The sequence below is a fragment of the Hyla sarda genome, chromosome 9, assembly GCF_029499605.1.
Source record: "Hyla sarda isolate aHylSar1 chromosome 9, aHylSar1.hap1, whole genome shotgun sequence".
NCBI classification, from domain to species: Eukaryota; Metazoa; Chordata; class Amphibia; order Anura; family Hylidae; genus Hyla; species Hyla sarda.
Window position 1 is genome coordinate 31,959,050 of NC_079197.1, and position 24,770 is coordinate 31,983,819.

A 24,770-nucleotide genomic window follows, 5' to 3' on the forward strand; every position below is an offset into this window, starting at 1 on the left:
ATGTACTATAGAGATTTATGATTGGACAGTACCTCAGACTACATACGTTTATATAGGTGAGGGACTGTAGAGATTTATGCTTGGACAGTACCTCAGACCACATACATTTATATAGGTGATGGACTATAGAGATTTATGCTTGGACAGTACCTCAGACCACATACATTTATATAGGTGATGGACTATAGAGATTTATGCTTGGACGGTACCTCAGACCACATACATTTATATAGGTGATGGACTATAGAGATTTATGCTTGGACGGTACCTCAGACCACATACATTTATATAGGTGATGGACCACATAAATGTAGGCCAATACAAATTCTATATGACTAGGTATATGGAAAAAGTCTCATTGCTAGTCATCGTTCAGGAATTTCTGGGCTGAATTTCCATAATGGGCACAGGGCCTTAGTCTAGTTATAAATTCTATGTATTCCGCGATTTCACATAACTAGGCCTTGTCATCATTAAAATAAGTCTATAAGTATACAGTAAGCATGCAGTAACCAGGCCCCCTATCACAGCACACACTCATTAAAGTCACCTTGGCCAGTAATTGCCCCAACGCAAATGGCCCTTTAGTCAGAACAGACGCTTGATTGTCCCATTAGCCTAAATGATGTATTAGGTAAGAGGCTAATCTCAGCTAAGCTGGTCGAAGACATGCTAAAATCAAGATATACCATTATCATTGGCCATTATAAAATATTTAGCTAGTCCATGCATGTTTAATTCTATGGCAGATAGGCAGCATCGGTATTGATTGTAGACTCTTGCCCAAAAATTACAACTTGTCCACTACAACTTGGTATTGGACAAGGGTATTTTAGATTCATAAACCTAACAGTATTGATATAGTAGTAGGAAGGCCTAACATATATCGAATATATTTGCACCTAGTTCTCAGTAAGTTGATACCATGGCCAGTCTCTAGAGCAGTGTTTCCCAACCAGGGTGCCTCCAGCTGTTGCAAAACTACAACTCCCATGCCCGGACAGCCAAAGGCTGTCCGAGCATGTTGGGAGTTGTAGTTTTGCAATGACTGGAGGCACCCTGGTTGGGTAACTCTACTCCAGAGTATGACTTTTCCATGCAAAAAAAATTCTGTGACTTGTGAAATGGGTTGCAGAGATATCATTTATGATCTGTCAATATAGGGATATATCCAAACCCTTGTATCAAAAAAAATAAAAAATAAATATATATATTTAGTTTTAAGTAGACTTAAACCATGGCCACTCTTTAGTATGAACTGCAACATGCAAGAAACCACAATTTGCAATGCCGGTTGCAGAGATTTGTTTACTGATCTGCCGAATAGGGATATACCCAATCCCTTGTGTAAATATATATATATATATATATATATATATATATATTTATTTCTTAGCAGAATCAACCCCTGACCAGTCTCTATTGTGTGTCTTCTCCAGGTAGTAACTGCAACTTGTGAGGCCAGTCAAATACTGTAGATAAAATGTTGTGCTCGATGAAGAGATATACGGAAAGTCTAATACAACACGATGATGTTAAAGGGCAGACTGGCCGCTATAAGAGGTTACAGTCTCACTGTTTTCTGACGGGCGTCTCAGCAGATCTGTTCTTTATAATTTGACTGTCAGCGAGAATGTCTCGGGGAGTCCTTATTTGCCCGATGAAACTCTTAATCCTCATGACATTGTATTATGTTTGTATACAGGCTTATCCCTGCGGTGCTTCTGTATCCAGCTGAATTTGGCATTTCCTTTGTTACCTCACTGTACCCTAATCCCAAATGCATAGGATACACCAGCTTAGGCCTCTCAATTCAAGGGATGCAGGAGGCCAGTTATCCACATATCCCAACTTTTGGAATTTTGTTTTATTTTTACTTCCACCTGATGGCTTTATTTGAAAGGAGGGGACAGTCCACTGCCAAATTCAGCAGAGCAGCAAAATCTGGTCTTTCAGCACATGGGTTACTGTGCAGGAAGTCCCCGGTGCTGAGGGGGTGGGTGGCTTCACAATGTGTGTCTGTTGGGGGGAGGTGGATTTCAGCATCTGTAAAGGATCAATAAGTGACAAGACCCCTTCAGCCCTTTGTGTTTACCTTTTAATTGAGTGTAATCATTTTCCAGGGTTGCAAGCAGAAGGGTCAGAAATCAGATCGGACCATTTGACTGGGCTTACAGTAAAGCCCCCGCCTTCCCCCCCCCCCCCCCCTAAAAAAAAAAAAAAAAACTGCCCAAACTACCAGAGATCCAGTTCTTCAGGAATTTCTTGGGATAATAGTGTTAAGATCTCCAAATCTGGCCAGTAGATCTTCTTATAGAAGTCCTTTCTTTCATTCACCTAGAGAGCAGTAGTCATCATCTGCTATGTACAACCTCAAAAATATCAGTACACTATGAAGGCGTATTTGTATGATGCGGTGCATGATACTATATTGCTTTGTTTTGACATTTTTAGGTCGTGCCAGATTTTGGTCAGTTCACCTTCCATAGAGGTCATTGATCAACAAGTATTTGTCTCCTATAAGTAATGATTAGATATGCTAAATGTCTCATAGCCCCTACGAGCCCTTTATTGCCCATTTTTTCAACAAATGTGGGCATATATAAGTAGACTATATATCAAGAGGGCAAGATGTAGACAATTCCTGTTTCGTGACTAATAGGTTTATTTAGAAATTTCTATAGAAAGCAGCACATCCGACTAAATGTAACGGGTACAAGCCAATTGAACCTCGGTGCTCCGGTTCTGCTAGATAGTTAATGGATAAAGGCAGCACACCACAGCAGTAGAATCCAAAAAACTGTGAATTTATTCCATAATGTGAATTACAACGTTTCGGCGATCTCTCACCGACTCGGCGGTGAGAGATCGCCGAAACGTTGTAATTCACATCATGGAATAAATTCACAGTTTTTTGGATTCTACTGCCATGGTGTGCTGCCTTTATCCATTACCTAATAGGTTTATTAAGCTATGTGAGAGAGATGTTTAGCGCTGCCACCTTGTTGGTGCATTTAGGGTATGTTCACATGAAGTAGAATCTACGTATTCCACCTCTAATCCAGCATAACTTCCACAGGGAATCTGACTCCCATTCATTTCAATGTGATTTCTGTGACCCTGTTCACGTATGAATTCCGTATATGAATTGACTTGTTAATTCTTGAGGCGGAATACACAAGAAAACATCCCATTGATGCCCCTTGTATTTTACTCTGTTTGCTGAAGGCCTTAGTGGAGATCTTGTTTCTTAGGCCGATAAAGTTGATACAGCCTTTATTGCAGTTTGTGTGTGTGATGGAAAGAATTTATATGTAAAACCTCAGTCTCGAGCTTTCTTGTTGCTGGACCGTGTTGGCTTCTGAAGTGGTCTAGCTGGGTTCTTAGGACTATATCTTACTGTGTCCAATCCAACCCCATTCATTATAGCTTGCCCTCACAATTTTTTAACCTAAGTCTAGGATATCTTTCCCTTTTCACCATAATGTTGTTGTAAAATCTGGATTCTTTAGCTGTTTTTGATTACTTTCTTTTTTTTTTTTTTTTTCTGACCATCAGATGCCCCTAGATGTCTATTTTTAGAAGGTTGTGTTGTCCCACCCCATAGTTTTAGATATAAATGTCCATTATTAGTGAAGAATGGTTGGCATGAGCCGCTGACTACATAACTTTCATCATCACAATAAACTTACAGCTATTTCTGCAAATTTCTTTAAATTTAATAGATCTTTAATACTTTAAATTATTTATTTTATCTAAACACTAGATCACTTATTTGTTTTGAAGCCCTTAAGTCTGTAGCAAGATTTATCTTTCTGCCTTCCAAAAAATGTGTATTATCTTAGTGAGCTCTATCTTATCTTACTATTCAAAGCTCGTTGGGGGTTTTATTTAACTCATTGAAGTCTGGACCTTGTTGCTGTATCTGTGATTACTTTTATCTTTTGAAACCATAGATCTGCTGGGTGTATTTGTTCCACCATATAACCTTCTGGCCATTGATGGATAGCATTGAAATGCTATAGTAGGGTAACCTTTGGAAGAAGTTGAGTTTAACCAATACTTTTATTACTCATTGACTCAACAACAGCCACCCATGACCCTTAACAGCATCTAATAGGTTAGCAAAAAAAACATATCACTTATTTTCTGATCTTATTATATTATTGTTGGCATTTACTTAGTAATGAACCTTTGGGTCATTGACGTTGAAAAGGTCTTACCTAATAAAGTATACATGCCCAGACTGATGGTATTTCAGAATAAATCTATGTATTTTTGGTGGCTGAGGCCCCGGGCATCAGAATTCTTTAAGAATGTGTATTTTATGTTGGTGATGTCACTGCAAAATATATATATTGTATGAGAACATGGAAGGAACCCCACCGTGACCTTTGAAACAATGCCCCCTTTAATGTGAGAAGGGGGAGGCTTTACGGAGCAGAAGCCATAAAATTCTACAGGGTTCAAGATGAGGTTGAGTTGTGAGCTTTGTCATTTTCACACACTGCAACTATGTTTGCTTTAGCACTTGTGCTGCAATGAAGTTGGCCTGCAGAGGTTGCGCTAAAGATAAACTCCAGCTTGTGGTCACCACATGTTGTTGTTGTTGTTGTAGTTTATGCACCCCCTACCCCATGCTATTTGGCACTAAAGTATAAAGATCCAAGTTCTGAGATCCAAGTTCTGAAGGGCTTGGTGTATTTATGTGGGTGAAGGGTCTCCTACATGGGGCATATGAAGTATTTTTGCATGTGATTGGCTTCTATGCCCTTGCAGATGATTTTGGGAATATGGGATCCCTAACAAGCATACTTTTTTTTTATAAAGCAGGTTATACTCAAAACATTGCTCTTTGAAGTGGAGATATTGATGCAGATTTACTAATCCTGTCCTATATTTACCCAGTGTAAATGTAAAGTGGAAGACTTATCAAAACCTGTGTCTTGGAAAAGTTGCCGATAGCAACCAGTCAGATCGCTTCTTTCATTTTGCAGAGGTCTTGTTAAAAATAAAAGAAGCGAGCTGATTGGTTGCTATGAGCAACTGGGTAACTTTTCCTCTGGACAGGTTTTGATAAATCTCCCCCATGATGCCCATAAAACTTCAATAGCTGTTGGCCAAACATTAGTTCGGCCAACATCTATCTCATCTAATCTCTCCGCTTACATAAACAGCTCAGGGGGTGGCTTACCTACCCCAAATATAAAAAGTTAAAATCCAATGTGCCCGATCCTTCTCTTCCTCAACATTGTCTCTCAGGGGAGGCCTTCCTACACTGTAGATATTTGGGAGGTCCCACCAAAAATGGAGGGTTTGGCCAACATTTCACTAATGTGTATGCCTTTAAACCAGGCAGTCGGATGATCAGCCAAGTTTCTCATTGGCTTATTATGCTAAACTAGTTGCTAGACATGTTAGACACTTTTGTCTAACTTTACACCCTTTTCCTGTAAGCCACATTTGGTTTTCTCTCTTATACACAGCCCCAATATCTAATACCTATAATAAATGTGGTGCAAGACATGTCCGCCTGTTGTTTTGGTGCACACTGAGCCACAATTTTTGTGCCTTTAGCCTAGCAAGGCTCCCTAATTGATTTCCTCTCAAAAACTCACTGTAGTTGTAGTTGGTTGAGAAAACCTTGCAATGATGCAGGTTTCCACCAACCCGGACCATTATAAAATCTGCTCATATATGGCCAGTTTACACACGCTACAAGGATATGGTCCGAGTTTAGTTCTGTATATCTAAATTTTAATAGTGACTCCAGTATATATGGCTCATAACTCATATTTTGCTTTAATGTTCTTGGGACTTCATGGTGTGTGCTTTCTGTTTCACATATTTAACATGGCCCATAATCTACAATGGTACCATCCTTTAAATTGTAAGCGTAACAGTACGACTCTGTAGACCTTGGTGCGTTTTTATTGTTGCCCATCATGTAGCCTCTTTGTCAATATAGCGTAATGAAAAGTATCACTATAGTGGCTTTGCTAAATTAAACCACAGGGCAGAGTACAGTGACTGTCCTTCTGACTGTACTAACCTGAGGGTGGTCTCAATGCCTGCCTGCGTCCTTATGCATTTACACGTACGAGCCTCTAATTTATATCTAAAATATTTTACGTTTATTTTGAATGCATCGTCATGTTCTATCCCCGATTGTAAGAGACTATGTGAAATATTTGCTTTATTTTTTATCATCCCTTTGCTTAGTTAACAACATATTGAAATGTATCCCGTTCCCTAATAGCAGTGATAGCTTTACATTTCTTTTTGATATGAAAGAACAACCTCAAATATCAAGGTTAAAGGGACTGGTTTGCATATTAATGCACGGAGAGCATAGAGGGGTCAATGGTAATGTTGCCTTCACTCCACCCAATACTTTGCAGTATAACACAAGGAGTCCCCATTAATATGCAAAGGAAGCAGAGAGCATAGGGTCATGAAATCAATAGGGCCTTGGGAGTCCTTAATAGGGTCATCTTGAATTCCTACAGGGCCTTGTAAAAATCCACAGATTCTTATCCTCCAGTTTTCTTGGTTCAGTGCTACAAAGTTCAGCTGCCAGGAATAGTAAAGACAAGTAGGTGACATACAGTAATTCATAGTGGAATGTGTGATTCTGCCTTGATGATGCGGAAAAGGGCAGCATTAAACTACTCTGATACTTATGAAATGTGACCATCAGTTGTTAATGTGTAAAAGAGTCCATAGTAAACCATTCACACGTTAACTGTAATAAAAAATGTGGATATTAGAAACTATTTTTTGTTCATTAGATTTTTCTGTCCTTCATGGAAACTGTCAGGTCTTTTAAGGTAATGTATGACATTTGAAGTGACATATACAACATAAAATGGCAAGTGAATACTATATATCACAACCCAATTGGGTTCTCAGAGAAAACTCATGCAAACATAAGAAGGACACACACTCCATCTCATTCTTGGCCGAATTAGAACCAAGATATTCAACTAGTTATCTTTTGGAATAGGGGAGAGGTGGCTGCTACAAATCTCCAGCTGTATGGTCATGCAGGAATTCTGTTCCTATCTTTGATGAACATTTTTGGTTCCTTGCATAAGACATAAATACCCTGACAAATACAGCGCAATCTTTTGTATCAGAAGCGTCTTTGATGTGCAAAGCTGCTGACTTAGGATAAGAATCTGCAACACAACACAATGAAATGTACTTTGCATGCTTTTACATTGGGTTTCAATTGCCAACTGCTGCCTGTACACAATGGGTTAATGCCTTCTTCTTGGCCCATTCCCCGTGTGGCCCAGTCGGTCTGTTGCCGAACAAACCTTGTAGGTTTCTCAGTTGTGTTTAGAAGGTGAGACCACAAACAGATAGTCTAAGTTTCTATTTTGATGAACAGTAAAACCTCTTGGAGAGGACCACCCAAAATTGCATTGAAAAGTGGATGGTCTTCTCAAATAATATATACTTGACAGATAGATATACACACATATAGTGAAACTTAAAATATATCATAGGAAATATGGTCTGTGTAAGGAGTGGGTATTTTAGAGAGGTTTCACTGTACATGTAATTGCCAATATAATGCATGTCACTGACACTATTCATTCCATATATTATTAATTGTTCTATGGATAAAGATCTAACCAAACCCAGTGACTGCATAATTCATGGGCATATTTAGGTACAGGTCGAAAAAGTTGTGTTGGTTCCTAAGGCCTAAAGATCATAGTCATCAAGACCTGAGGAATACTTTGTTCATCCATGGCTTTAAGGCCTTCGATGTAGATGCTTGTATTGTGGGCACCGACAAACTTGTTGGTGGAATCCGTGGGGTACTTGACCCGTTTGTCTTTTCTATAATATGAGCATATGTACTGAGCTTATTTGCTTTAAAAGCCCAGAGATCATGTTCAATGGTTTCTCTGTGTCCCCCGACTATTTACCTTACTGTAAAGAGACAGCTTGTTATCCTTCAGTTCACTGACTCTTCATTGTTAAATAAAAATAAATAAATGGGTTTAACCTTTTATATTAGAATTAAGGCCCTCAACCCGTGATTTGTGTATATGATCATACTTATTTTCAGGTTTGATGAGTCTCAAGTCGTAAATTACGTAAAAATTTTGCAGACAGGACTAAAACAAAAGACAGTGACAAATCCTATAACCTGGTATGCCATGGGAAGGTTAAACCCGTCCCTATATTTGATCTGATAAAGCATTGCAGAAGATTAGAAAATTCATGGCTACAAAGCAAAGGAGCAGGAATTGAGGATTGTTCTAAGTCAGATGTTCAAACAGATTAACAGAGTTGTCTCAGTGATCTGCAACTGGAGCATTCCTCTCCTGACGACTGCCAGCTCTAAACAACCTCCCCGAGAGGCCATAAATAATGTGCTTACAATTGACATCCACAAACAGGCATCTTCCCAAGACCAATCCTCCAAATACCGAGGTAGCCTTCATTTATGTACATAATGTAGGGGATTTCTCCTGTATTATTCTTATACAGTGGTCCCTCAAGTTACAATATTAATTGGTTCCGGGACGACCATTGTATGTTGAAACCATTGTATGTTGAGACCATAACTCTATGGAAACCTGGTAATTGGTTCTGAAGCCACCAAGATGTCATCCAAAAATAGGAAAAAGTGAGGATTAAAGATAAATAAGTAGATAAATAATACACATAAAGCAAATCCTTACATATAAAAAACAGCTGGGAGCTGTAAATCACTGTCTATTTCAGGGTTTCCCAACCAGGATGCCTCCAGCTGTTGCAAAACTACAACTCCCAGCATGTTCGGCTGTCCGGGCATACTAGGAGTTGTAGTTTTGCAACAGCTGGAGGCACCCTCTTTGGGAAACAATGGTCTATGTGGAGGACAGAAGCTTCTTTGGGTCCTGTACAGAACATGCAATGTCCTAAAAAAGAACCTGATGTCCAAAGAAACAGCTAACCCTGGTACAGGTAAAGAGTACAGAACATGTAATACCTCCCAGTACTTTAGGGTGTGCTACCAGATACCAGTCAGTGCATGCACTTCAGTAATACAGGTAAAGAGTAGTACAGAACATATAGTACCACCCTGTACTGTAGGGGGCGCTACCAGACACTAGTCAGTGCATGCACTTCAGTAATACAGGTAAAGAGTAGCACAGAACATATAGTACCACCCTGTACTGTAGGGGGTGCTACCAGACACCAGTCAATGCATGCACTTTAGGAATACAGGGGTTTTACCAGTGAAATGCCCATTCTGATTGGTCGGTTCTTCCAGCCATTGACATGTTTCGCAGATTCCATAGCATTGTATGTTGAGTCTGGTTTCAAGTTACAATGGTCCAGAAAAGACCATTGTATGTTGAAACTATTGTATGTTGAGGCCATTGTAAGTTGAGGGATCACTGTATTGCTCAATGATCACGATACAAAAATATTAATATAGCGCTGCAGTTTATATAGAATTGTGCCGATGTCGGTATATCTGTTCTGTACCTAATTGGTTCCTGACAATTCTAGTTAAAGCAGATCTAGGAAAGGGTTAACATCAAAATATGTCCTTTTTATATAGTGAATATCCCTTCTTATTACCACCTAGTTTTACATACAATGAATTTTACCTCTAAAATCAGAAAAGTGATATAAGGTTTCAAGTTGTGTCCTTCTTTAAATGGTCCTAATTTGTGTTCATCACTGGTTCTCTGGAAACATGGTGTCAACCAATCCAGTAAGACTGGAGGTTTGGAGGTTTTATGTTGTATTTGTGCATGGCAGTTTCATGTTAAAGGGTTTTTCAGGCAAAATGTATTGATGATCTATTTTCAGGATAGGTCATCATTATCAGATTGTTATGGTGCCAACACCTAGCACCCCCCACCAATAAACTGATTTGCAGTTTTGGCATACTCAGTAAAATCGAGCCAGCAGCAGATGTACATTGTGTAGTGGCCAGGCTGGGTTATGCAACGCTGCTGAACTGAGCTGCAGTAACCCAACATGGCCACTACACAATGAATGTAGCCTTCTGCTTCCAGCTCCGTGTATTGCGGGTGTTGTGGCTCTGGCAAACAGCTGGTTGGTGGGGAAGCTGAGTGTCTGCACCCCTCTGACCCTGATAATAATGAGGATAGGTCATCAATAAGTTTTGTTAGTTAAAAAAAAACTTTATAGGTAAAGCAAGGGGTACACCCTTATGTTTCCTATTATGGCAGCCATTTTGGTTGCACTAATGAAAACATTTTTTGACTTTTTTAAAAAGAAAAGTACATGTTCATGGATAAATTCATAGATAATTTATTTTAGAAGGAATCACTAACATGACATGTACAAAACACTGCTGACCAGGGACATTTAAAAAAAAAAAATTTTAATCTCCCCAAAAAATTTTTTGTCCACTTTCAAAATAGTAAAACTTTTTATACTTTATTTGCTTAAAATTTCTCAATGAGCAGAAATGAACTTTTTGCCATTCTATTCAAGAATTTGTTCTGGGTTCAGGAAGCTCCAGTGTTTCAGAGTGACCCTAAGTCTCCATTCAGGCTTTATGGTGACAGGTTGTCCTCATCTGTACAGTAACTTTGAATAGATCTGCCCTTGGAATGTAGGGCTATTGATCCCCCACCATTGTCCACTCCCTGCTCCTCCCTTGATATAAATAGCTCACAATGACAGGTTTGTGACATTTCTTCTGCTTAAAAGGAATTCCTGAAACCCACAGCTTCCTTCTTTTTCTAAGTAAAATTTTAATTTCTTCCAGTAATGAGTAGAGAGCTAATGAAGATGTCATAATACCTCATAAGAGTCTATATCATGAGTTCTGCATTACATGTGTATAACAGCTGAACTGCATGATCCAGCAGCACCATATCACGTTGCGCTCTCTGTGGATAGGGGGTACATTTTTGGGGGGCTGGATAAGCCTTTTAATTGTTGTAAATTGTCTTTTTTTTGTCTTGGCTACAGGTCCTCTTTAAAGGAAACTATTTTCATGCTGCCCGACTAACTAGCAGCATGACCGGCTCACTTATCGCGATGACCAATCATGCACTCCGAACCCCGCTCTGTTTCAGATAAATTATAGTTAGAACTTTGGCCTGGAACAGGGCTCCAAGTCATCGAGGCAATTGGCCCTGATGTTAAGCAGGGTGCGAACAGCATGAAACTGGGTTCCCTTTAATAGCACAGCTAGCTGTATGTCTGTACTATTTGGGCAAAGTATAGTGGTGTGTGACAGTGCTACTAAGCCAAAGTACCGAATATTTTTGAGTATTGTGACTCCATCAATATATCCTACTCTGGTAAATTGACTGTATGGTAAAGGTTTATGTAAACACTATGACAGACATTTATCAAGCGATTTTAGTTAAATTTTGTTTACTAAAAATGTCGCACAAATGTCGCACCTGCGACTACGCGATTTTTTGTGCAACATTTTGACTGGAAAGCGAGAAAAGCAAGTTTTCCAAAACTTAACTACGTAGTAATAATTTTAAAATGGACTACGGGTAGTCTGGTATTCATTAACTGCGACAGTCGCAACTGCGCAAGAAAAAGTCGCAACAAGGTTAAAAATTGACTAAATTTACTCCAACTCAAACATGGAGCAGAAAAAGCTACTACCAAAGTAAAAAAGAAAAAATTGCTTACATGAAAGAAATTTAGTAACAGGCTGAAACCAGTTAATAAATAAGTCACACACAAGTGTGGTAGCCCTTGGGGGGTGTATGGTAGGGATGGTATGATGTTTGATATATGAGGGGTTAATATTAACCCTGTCACTCGTGACGCCAGGGTGAGGGCTGGTATGCTGAATCTATGTTCCGGCCTATCGCCGCCCTTCCCAGAAGCGATAAGTGCAATGAAATGACTGAAGGTCCACAAGCAGATTTAACTTGAACTTGAATAACTTTACTGCAGTGCTTGCAATATCAAATGCGTAGTAACAGTCTCATATAACAGTTCTTAGGTTGCTTAGCGACTGGCAGAAGTTGTGGACCTTGCATTAAACTTGTAGTCTCTGAATTTAGGGAGTGATGTGCAGATCCGTCCGAATTTAGGGGAAATATTGGGTCCGGTGATACTGCAGAGTGCTTAGGGGATGACACACTCTATAATTTAGATCATTCAGCCATTGCCCCAAAGCTCAGGCCTAACTCACTGCGATTACGGCGATATAGGTCTTCTCTCATCAAGAGCCAGGAGAAAGAGAGCGAGAAGATGGCCGCCGCTCCCTTATATGGGCAGGGGGCATGGCGATTCTGAATGTTCCGAACGTCTGCCATTCACCAGTACATGGTGTGATGGGATTACTGACGTAAGAGGGCCTCCAAAGGTCCTTAATCTAAAACCATAGAGTTCACCTTGTCACATGACCTGCAGGTCCTGCAATGCTAATAGAAACAGGTGTAATTAACCATTTATATACAGAAATACTATATACATTATTCTATGGACAAAAGAGTACCGATAGATAAATAAGTAACGGGGACCGATAGATAGATAAATAAGTAACGTATGAAATGCGGTACTGGGACACCAAACAAGCAAAAAAAAACATCAGGTACTCAGGCCCGCAGGGCCGAAATGCGAGTACCTGATGTATCCCATGGCAACCGAATGAAGAAAAGTTCCTTTACACATGTGTGCGCTGGACATCTTCCTTCCTTTAAATACATATGTAGGCTTGTAAATCAATACAGATTGGGTTTGCCCTGAAGCGGATGATGTGTGCGTCAGCACAGGTGGTTCCCAAGGGTCAACAAGGGCATAGGGGGGTGTAATGTTGTTTACTCAGTGGTTACAGCCGCTACATGTGTATTATGTATGTTACTTTTTCTATACTTTTCAACATTGAGTTGCAGTTTGGAAATCTATTTTTTTTTTTTAACTAACATGGTTTGTATGTAGATTAGTCTATAAGTGTAGCTGTGCTGAATTTTTCTTTTCTTTTGGGTGGGATTGGTTGTTAATATAATAACAAAGGGACACAATCACAGTGGGGAATTGTCATTTAATATATACCTGTATACAAATTTTTACTGTTTTGCGAAAATTGTAGCAAAAAAAAACAACAAAACACCATATTACTGCAACATGCATCCTATAGCAGCAGTTGCCAGATGCTAGTGTACATCCTATAGCAGCAGTTACCAGATGCTAGTGTACATCCTATAGCAGCAGTTGCCAGATGCTAGTGTACATCCTATAGCAGCAGTTACCAGATGCTAGTGTACATCCTATAGCAGCAGTTACCAGATGCTAGTGTACATCCTATAGCAGCAGTTGCCAGATGCTAGTGTACATCCTATAGCAGCAGTTGCCAGATGCTAGTGTACATCCTATAGCAGCAGTTGCCAGATGCTAGTGTACATCCTATAGCAGCAGTTGCCAGATGCTAGTGTACATCCTATAGCAGCAGTTGCCAGATGCTAGTGTACATCCTATAGCAGCAGTTGCCAGATGCTAGTGTACATCCTATAGCAACACAGCTCTTACCAGGTAATATACATCCCATTCCAATGATGAATGGTTCTCTGGTTGTATTAGTTACCATACTATAGACTTGCTGAGAGGAGGTTTAGAGAAATAGAAATGACATTTGCTGTACTGCTGACTAATCTATTGTCCACTGTTATCAGCCATTGGGGCTTGAGGGGGCTGACAATGGGATAGCAAAGAAAAAATCCAAGGTTAACACTTTAGTTCCCAGAGATGTTCCTCTAGTCTCTACTGCAACAAAAGGGGTTAACGTTGTTTCATGCCGGCTTTTATCGTTTGTCAGAACAGAAAATGTAAATTGAATGTCCGCGAGCTAGAAGAGCTGTCATGTGAGATTTGGTATCGTCTGATGGTAACTTTCCCACTGCGACAGAATTGGGCTGCCGACTCTGTGAGCACAATCCTACTTGGCGTGCCGTCATTTTCAGGGACGGAGATGTCAGACGAAGAGAGGAAACTGCCAGGATGATGACTGGAGCGTTCTCGTTCCTTACCCTAGATGTATCCTCATTATCTGGGATCTGCGTTTAATCTTAAATCAGGCTTCACATTGCGAGTCACTTAAAATAAGTCTCCTTAATGTATCTCGGCGCCACATCTCGCAGGAGGGATTGTATGGAAGAATCCTGTTCTTGTTTGGAAAGAAATCAGGAAGTGTTATTAAACCCTGGTTCAAACAACCTAAACATCACCGTAAAATCGATCGAAAGAGTAATGGGGGTTTATGGATCATTCCCTAGCTGGTAATACCATACCGTCTGCAATAACTGGATTCGGCACCGTGGCTTTATAGAGATGAGGGGCAGACACTGACAGCGTAGGGCTCCAGTACAGGAAATGTGCTTGGAACACTATCCCTTCTATGCCAACAGGATGCACAAAACAATAAAAATAATATATTGTACATATATAAAATATATAAAAAGCACTTATGTCACCCACAAAGAGAGCGCGCACACCATGCGCTGGACATGTACACACATTATACACTGAATACATGCCCTACATGTGAACACCCCCCTCCCGCTCAGGACACGTGCCGCACACTGGTCTGCTGCACATACACAGGTCACATGCGGCATGCATGGCATAAACCACTCATTCTAGGAACCTGTCCTACATGCACTGTTCACCCCTCCCCACCACGCCCCTCACTTGCTGGACACTTTCTTTACATTCACTACTCATATAGTGGACACAGTATGCATATGCACCACATACACAGGGTGCTTGCTGGACGCTTACTGTATGCACAATGCTCACACTCTGGACCCCGATCATATATGTATTACTGACACACTGGACATCTACTATATACATGCAATACTCACACATTTGACAGCTACCATATATATATATTATACTTACACACTGGACTCCTGTTATACATGCAATACTCATACACTGAACGCCTACCACATTCGCAATGCTCAAATTCTGGTCCCCGACCATATATGTATTACTTACACACTGGACATCTACCATATATGCAATACTCCACACTGGACATCTACCATATATGCAATACTCCACACTGGACATCTACTATATATGCAATACCCCACACTGGACATCTACCATATGAGCAATACCCCACACTGGACATCTACCATATATACAATACTCCACACTGGACATCTACCATATATGCAATACTCCACACTGGACATCTACCATATATACAATACTCCACCCTGGACATCTACCATATATGCAATACTCCACACTGGACATCTACCATATATGCAGTACACCACACTGGACGTCTACCCTATGTGCAATACTCCACACCCGACATCTACCATACGTGCAATACTCCACACTGGACTTCTACCATACGTGCAAAACTCTACACTGGACATCTACCATTTATGCAGTACACCACACTGGACGTCTACCCTATGTGCAATACTCCACACCCGACATCTACCATACGTGCAATACTCCACACTGGACTTCTACCATACGTGCAATACTCTACACTGGACGCCTACCATAAATGTATTACTGGGTTTGGAAAAAAGGTTCCCGGGATGTTCGGCGCCAACCGTAGATGGAATAAAGATGTGGTGAGTCTCAGTTATTTAAAAGTGTTCTTTATTGCCGTATCAGACGTTGTATGCCATAATCATTGATAAAGAGGTGCAAGACCTCGAAACGCGTCTGCTACGGCAATAAAGAACACTTTTAAATAACTGAGACTCACCACATCTTTATTCCATCTACGGTTGGTGCCGAACATCCCGGGAACCATTTTTCTTTTTTCCAGACCCCGCAAACCAGCTTATAGAGTGTGCTGCCACACATCTCGAGCAACCCGGACGACTGCACCGCAAACAATATCCAAAGGGATCATATCTACCAGACGTCCACAAGGTTGTTGTGTGCCAACACAACCTTGCAAGGTGAGATCATCATTCATATCCACCTATTTCTTCCACCTAGTACAAACATACTGCCCAATAGGAAGCTCTGTTTTTGTATTTTTGTATACAGCCCCACCATAAATGTATTACTTACACACTGGACATCTACCATATATGCAATACTCCACACTGGATGCCTACCATATATGCAATACTCCACACTGGACATCTACCATGTATGCAATACTCCACATCGGACCTCAACCATATATGCAATACCCCACACTGGACATCTACCATATGTGCAATACTCCACACTGGACATCTACCATATATGCAATACTCCACACTGGACATCTACCATATGTGCAATACCCCACACTGGACATCTACCATATGTGCAATACTCCACACTGGACATCTACCATATGTGCAATACTCCACACTGGACATCTACCATATATGCAATACTCCACACTGGACATCTCCCATATATGCAATACTCCACACTGGATGCCTACCATATATGCAATACTCCACACCGGACATCTACCATATATGCAATACCCCACACTGGACATCTACCATATGTGCAATATTCCACACTGGACATCTACCATATATGCATAACTCCACACTGGACATCTACTATATGAGCAATACTCCACACTGGACATCTACCATATATGCAATACTCCACACTGGACATCTACCATATATGCAATACTCCACACTGGACATCTACCATATATGCAATACCCCACACTGGACATCTACCATATATGCAATACCCCACACTGGACATCTACCATATATGCAATACTTCACACTGGACATCTACCATATATGCAATACTTCACACTGGACATCTACCATATATGCAATACTCCACACTGGACATATTCCATAAATGCAATACTCCACACTGGACATCTACCATATATACAATACTCCACACTGGACATCTACCATATATGCAATACTCCACACTGGACATATTCCATAAATGCAATACTCCACACTGGACATCTACCATATATACAATACTCCACACTGGACATCTACCATATATGCAATACTCCACACTGGACATCTACCATATATGCAATACTCCACACTGGACATCTACCATATATGCAATACTCCACACTGGACATCTACCATATATGCAATACCCCACACTGGACATATACTATATATGCAATACTCCACACTGGACATCTACCATATATGCAATACCCCACACTGGACATCTACCATATATGCAATACTCCACACTGGACGTCTACCATATATGCAATACCCCACACTGGACATCTACCATATATGCAATACTCCACACTGGACGTCTACCATATATGCAATACTCCACACTGGACATCTACCATATATGCAATACTCCACACCGGACATCTACCATACGTGCAATACTCCACACTGGATACATTCCACATACTCACCACTAACGCATTAAAAATGTCAAACCTATTTTCCCATGCCATTTCATCTGGACCACTCACACACTGTAAACATGGCACATATGCACCACTAAGCAGGAGCTAAAAACAAAGGACCCTCATTTTCCACCAGGCCCCGGGGAAGCTAAATCGGCTGCACAGGTAGTCTGTCTATCCCTGGTGTAGACAACCAGACAATGTGGAAGCTAAACATAACATCCAAAACCTATGAGACGACCCCAATATTTGATCAAACATAGATTCTGGAAGTTCCCAGAACCAGATATTTGTCAGATAAAATAGTAAATGTTAATGAACATACCCTGTCAGTAATCCTAACACCCATGATTTCCTCTGAACATGATGTTTAGAATTGATGCCAAAAAGTTACATCTTGGTTTCATCAGACCAGGGAATCTTGTTTCTCACGGTCTGAGAGTTTTTTTTTTTTCAAACTCCAGATAGGCTTCCATGTGTCTTTTGCTGAGAAGAGGCTTCTTTCTGGCAACTCATCTCCACAATACGGCCCAGAGTGGTGGAGGCTGCAGGGATGGTTGTCTTCCTGGAAGATTCCGTCTACACACAGGATCTTTGAGCTCAGCCAGAGTGACCATTAGGTTTCAGGTCACCTCTCTTACCAAGGTGCTCTCCTCCCCCTATCTCTTGGGAACTTTTAATAATACAGCAGAAATAGTTTTGCACCCTTCTCCAGATTTGTGCCTCCACCCACTCCTTACTCTGAAGTCTACAGGCAGTTCTTTCCCCCCTCATGTCATGGTTTTTGCTCTGAAATGCATTGTCAGCTGTGAGACCTTACATAGACCGGCTATAGGCGAGATGTATAAAAAAAATTGTACATGGGAAAAGTTTGAGTTGCCCATAGCAACCAATCAGATGGCTTCTTTCATTTTGCATAGGCCGCATCAAAAATGAAAGAAGCGACCGGAGAAGAGCCGACCGGAGTGAAAGGTTCGGTCTGGTCGGCTCATTTTTGCGCCGTATGTGCTTTTTCCCCAGACCTAAAACTGTGGTCAACCATGGTTTTAGGTCCGGTTGTAAAAATGCATACGCCGCAAAAATGAGCCGACCGAACGTTTCACTCCGGCCGGCTCATTGAAATGAATTACATACGGGAGCACAAGGTTTTAGCTCCCCCCTGCCGTATGCGCTCCCGTATGGGAGAAAACGTGATGTGAACCCAGCCTAACTCAGCTTTCCTTTACAGGATGTTTGAATTTTTTTAAAATAATAAAATGTATAAAGTAACACCAAAACAGGCTACCCAATTAGCTCAATCTCAAAGATGACAGGAGGCATCACCACAAGCTCTGTTTGGTAAGGTCGCATGTCTTTGGAGACAGAAGACCTCCATAGGGTCACACTACCCAGTGACAAAGCTATTGGGGGTAAATTGAAGCTGTACTGTGTGTGTTGAACCAAATAAGTTATACTTTTTTGTTTTGTTTTGTGTTTGTCTTATGTATCTGAGGTCAGGCTCAGGACCATTAGGAAACATTTCCAGATCTGTGTGCATGAGGCTCTAGCCATTCATGTTCTCATCTTTAATCCTCCAGTCTGCAGTTTTTATTTTTGCTAGAATAGCTTTATTACTGTAGAGATGTAGATGCTTCACTAGTTTGTAAGTGTGACCTGCCCTCCCCCCCCCCCCAGAATTAAATGCTGCAGCATTGTTGTCTAGGCTATGTCATGTGACTGTGATGTCCATTAGACATAGAGTTATAGATATTTATGACCATCTTTAGCAACAGTCCTGATTTTGACAGCACAGTTCTGAACAGCAGACTGCAAAATAGACATGCTTTGTGCAAACTCCCAAAAATGTCCCAATTTTGGCATTTTATATGTATGCTAGCACATGTGACATCAGATGGGGCCACATGTCTCTGGGCCAGTGTACATATGACCATTATCTGCACATTCCCATATTTTATAAGGCATTCTTCTTGTGAATTCCATTGAAGAGTTGCATGCGATAAGAATAACATATCTGACATCATCAAAAAGCAGCGCCACAGCTTGTCCACAGGTTGTCAGTAGTATTGCAGCCTCATTTACTTCAGTAGAGATGAGTTGCAATACCAAAGTCCACTAATGGACAGGTTGGGTTGTTAACCTTGAACAATCCCTTAAATAATGACCAGCTTGTGTATATGATAGACGTAATAGATCTGCTTCTTTCCGCGTTGTAAAATTCTCTTTCTTTTCCTCAGATGACCGCGTTGACCAGAGAGCGTGCCTTATCTGTGGGGATCGTGCCACAGGCCTGCACTATGGCATCATTTCTTGTGAAGGCTGCAAAGGATTCTTTAAGCGCAGCATCTGCAATAAGAGAGTATACCGATGTAGTCGGGACAAGAACTGCGTCATGTCGCGCAAACAGAGGAACCGCTGCCAGTATTGTCGACTCCTCAAGTGCCTCCAAATGGGGATGAACAGGAAAGGTAATACGGATGTGTGTTTTTACAGTCTAAGGGTTTATTCACATTATGGTTTTGGTCTCTATATAGTGTGTGCAGGTTCTCAATATATTTGTATGTCCCCATAACCGCAACAGTGTTTTTTTATAGCATACTTAAAAGAGAAAAAAAAAGATGTATTCTCAGAATTTTTTTTAAAAATATATATATATATATATATATATCAACTGGCTCCAGAAAGTTAAACAGATTTGTAAATTACTTATATTAAAAAGTCTTAATCCTTCTAGTAGTTATCAGCTGCTGAAGTTGAGTTGTTCTTTTGTCTGACGCCTCTCCTTGTCTCTCCTGACACCTCTGCTTGTCTCAGGAACTGTCCAAAGCATTAGAGGTTTGCTATGGGGATTTACTCCTACTCTAGACAGTTCCTGAGACAAGCAGAGGTGTCAGCAGAGAGCACTATCGTCAGACAAAAGAACAACTCAACTTCAGCAGCTAATAACTACTGGAAGGATTAAGATTTTTTAATAGAAGTAATTTACAAATCTGTTTAACTTTCTGGAGCCAGTTGATATAAAAAAAAATTTCTTTTTTCCTGGAATACCCCTTTAAATAAAATAGTATAAACTACTACTACAAGGTATTAAGTAAAAAAAAAAAAAAAATAGTATAACATGTGGTATAGTTTATTTTTACTATTTAATGTATAGGTTGGGAGCTTTTCCCAATGTATACATGAAACAGAATTAAATATTTAAGGCTGCATTCACACTGTCCTTGCGCTTTCCATCATAAAGTGAAACCATGATACAGTGCAAAATCTATTGCTTGATGGACTCTGTCAGCAGCCTGACTCTGGGATCTTCCATGGTGGTGTTGCTCTTCTAGTCATATGACTGAGCTTGCTGCGGAAGTGTGAACATGTATTATCTTAAAATTAGCTCAGGGTGACATAAAAATAAAAACTAGTCATACTCGCCAGTCCCTGCTGCTTCCTAGTTCCTGAGAAGTGTCCTTCCCAGAGGAACCTGATGGTAAATCCCTTTAGTTCCACTCAAAACCTAAAAAAAAAAAAAGGGGGATTTAAAAATGAGATTTTAAAGCTACAGCTCCTGACATTAATGTCTGACAAAATTGACCATAAATATTTCCTCATTGATCTTCTTGGATTCTAATGAACTGGACTTAGCTGGTTGTCGCTATAAGATCCTACAGCCCGGTTGTGTAGAATTTACAGAATGTCCATCTGAAGCTGCCTTACCAAAGTGAAAGGCAAGTACAGTGTCCTTACCACAGTAAAAACAATAATAATAATAACAACAACAACAATGTAATAGTGAAACATCTTCAAATAGACATACCGGCCGGCATTTATCATTGTAGGTGTAAGTGAAGCATTTATCATTGTAGGTGTAAGTGAAGCATTTATCATTGTAGGTGTAAGTGAAGTATTTTTTTACACCTTTTTTATGTGCTGTAATGTGTAGGAGAACCACATTTATTAAATAGTCACAGAGCATTTGATACATTTTGTGCAGGTCACATTTTCTGAAATTTCTCTCTTCACATACACCAAAAAGCTAAGCTAAGTCTTGGCTGGTGTTGTTTTAGAGACTTTTCAGTGGTGTTGTGCCTTTTTTGCGCCTTTTCACAAAAGGCGCAGTTCATAAAACCCTTCCATATCAGGTGTATTGCGGAAATCAGTGGATTTCAACTCAAAATCAGCAGAAATGTGTAAACCGAAAGGAGCAAAAAAGGGGCAAATAAACCATGCTTGCGCCTTTTTCGTGGCTTTTGTAGACACAAAAAACAGTCTAAAGACAATGATAAATGTGAGCCACAGTATCTCCCACAAGAGGTCATAGTTATATATAAGAGGGGCAAAGATTTAAAAGTAATATCGGGAAGTATTACTTTACTGATGGAGTAATGGATGCATGGAAAAGCCTTCCTGCAGGAGTGGTCGCTGCAAATACAGTGAAGGAGTTTAAAGGGGTTCTCCGGTGCTTACACATCTTTTCCCCTATCCAAAGGATAGGGGATAAGATGCCTGATCGCGGGAGTCCCGCTGCTGGGGACCCCCGGGATCATGCACGCGGCACCCCGTTTGTAATCAGTCCGCGGAGCGTGTTCGCTCCGGGTCTGATTACAGGAGACCACCGGGCCGGCGGCGTGTGATGTCACGCCTCCGCCCACCTTGTGATGTAACGCTCCGCCCCTCAATGCAAGCCTACGGGAGGGGGCGTGACAGCTATCACCCCCCTCCCGTAGGCTTGCATTGAGGGGCGGAGCGTGATGTCCCACGGGGGGCGGAGGCATGACGTCACACGGCACCAGCGTGGTGGTCGGCTGTAATCAGACCCGGAGCGAATACGCTCCGGGGACTGATTACAAACGGGGTGCCACGTGCATGATCCCGTGGGATCCCCAGCGGCGGGACTCCCGCGATCAGGCATCTTATCCCCTATCCTTTGGATAGGGGAAAAGATGTGAAAGCACTGGAGAACCCCTTTAAACATGCATGAGATAAGCATAAGGCTATCCTTCATATGGTAGGGCCAGGGACTATTGATAGGATTCAGATTATTGGGCAGATTAGATGGGCCAAATGGTTCTTATCTGCCGACACATTCTATGTTTCCATGTGAGTCCACCCCTCACATTGTATATACAGTATCTCCCATAAGTGACTCCACCCCTCACATTATATACAGTATCTCCCATAAGTGAGTCCACCCCTCACATTGTATATACAGTATCTCCCATAAGTGACTCCACCCCTCACATTATATACAGTATCTCCCATAAGTGAGTCCACCCCTCACATTATATACAGTATCTCCCATAAGTGAGTCCACCCCTCACATTGTATATACAGTATCTCCCATAAGTGACTCCACCCCTCACATTATATACAGTATCTCCCATAAGTGAGTCCACCCCTCACATTATATATACAGTATCTCCCATAAGTGAGTCCACCCCTCACATTATATATACAGTATCTCCCATAAGTGAGTCCACCCCTCATATTATATACAGTATCTCCCATAAGTGAGTCCACCCCTCATATTATATATACAGTATATACCATAAGTGAGTCCACCCCTCACATTATATACAGTATCTCCCATAAGTGAGTCCACCCCTCACATTGTATATACAGTATCTCCCATAAGTGACTCCACCCCTCACATTATATACAGTATCTCCCATAAGTGAGTCCACCCCTCACATTATATACAGTATCTCCCATAAGTGAGTCCACCCCTCACATTGTATATACAGTATCTCCCATAAGTGACTCCACCCCTCACATTATATACAGTATCTCCCATAAGTGAGTCCACCCCTCACATTATATATACAGTATCTCCCATAAGTGAGTCCACCCCTCACATTATATATACAGTATCTCCCATAAGTGAGTCCACCCCTCATATTATATACAGTATCTCCCATAAGTGAGTCCACCCCTCATATTATATATACAGTATATACCATAAGTGAGTCCACCCCTCACATTATATACAGTATCTCCCATAAGTGAGTCCACCCCTCATATTATATACAGTATCTCCCATAAGTGAGTCCACCCCTCATATTATATATACAGTATATACCATAAGTGAGTCCACCCCTCACATTATATATATATATAGTATCTCCCATAAGTGACTCCACCCCCTCATATTATATATACAGTATCTCCCATAAGTGAGTCCACCCCTCACATTATATATACAGTATCTCCCATAAGTGAGTCCACCCCTCACATTATATACAGTATGTCCCATAAGTGAGTCCACCCCTCACATTATATATACTGTATCTCCCATAAGTGAGTCCACCCCTCACATTATATATACAGTATCTCCTATAAGTGACTCCACCCCTCACATTATATATACAGTATGTCCCATAAGTGAGTCCACCCCTCACATTATATATACTGTATCTCCCATAAGTGAGTCCACCCCTCACATTATATATACAGTATCTCCCATAAGTGGGTCCACCCCTCACATTATATACAGTATCTCCCATAAGTGAGTCCACCCCTCACATTATATATACAGTATCTCTCATAAGTGAGTCCACCCCTCACATTATATATACAGTATATCCCATAAGTGAGTCCACCCCTCACATTATATATACAGTATCTCTCATAAGTGATTCCACCCCTCACATTATATACAGTATCTCCCATAAGTGAGTCCACCCCTCACATTATATATACAGTATATCCCATAAGTGAGTCCACCCCTCACATTATATATACAGTATCTCTCATAAGTGACTCCACCCCTCACATTATATACAGTATATCCCATAAGTGAGTCCACCCCTCACATTATATATACAGTATATCCCATAAGTGAGTCCACCCCTCACATTATATACAGTATCTCCCATAAGTGAGTCCACCCCTCACATTATATATACAGTATCTCCCATAAGTGATTCCACCCCTCACATTATATATACAGTATCTCCCATAAGTGACTCCACCCCTCACATTATATATACTGTATCTCCCATAAGTGAGTCCACCCCTCACATTATATATACAGTATCTCTCATAAGTGAGTCCACCCCTCACATTATATATACAGTATCTCCCATAAGTGAGTCCACCCCTCACATTATATATACAGTATATCCCATAAGTGAGTCCACCCCTCACATTATATATACAGTATCTCCCATAAGTGAGTCCACCCCTCACATTATATATACAGTATCTCCCATAAGTGAGTCCACCCCTCACATTATATACAGTATCTCCCATAAGTGAGTCCACCCCTCACATTATATATACAGTATCTCTCATAAGTGAGTCCACCCCTCACATTATATATACAGTATCTCCCATAAGTGAGTCCACCCCTCACATTATATATACAGTATATCCCATAAGTGAGTCCACCCCTCACATTATATATACAGTATCTCCCATAAGTGAGTCCACCCCTCACATTATATATACAGTATCTCCCATAAGT

General features: G+C 40.8%; 1 protein-coding gene across 4 annotated transcripts in view; it reads left to right on the top strand.

The window, feature by feature from the left end:
* NR6A1 (nuclear receptor subfamily 6 group A member 1) overlaps positions 1 to 24,770 on the top strand; it is a 267,100-nt gene that overhangs the window by 198,563 nt on the left and 43,767 nt on the right. For all 4 annotated transcript variants that reach the window (XM_056540026.1, XM_056540030.1, XM_056540029.1 and 1 more), the window contains one exon: positions 19,555 to 19,785. In XM_056540026.1, coding sequence (XP_056396001.1) covers positions 19,555 to 19,785 — 231 coding nt within the window. The remainder of the gene's footprint in view (positions 1 to 19,554; positions 19,786 to 24,770) is intronic.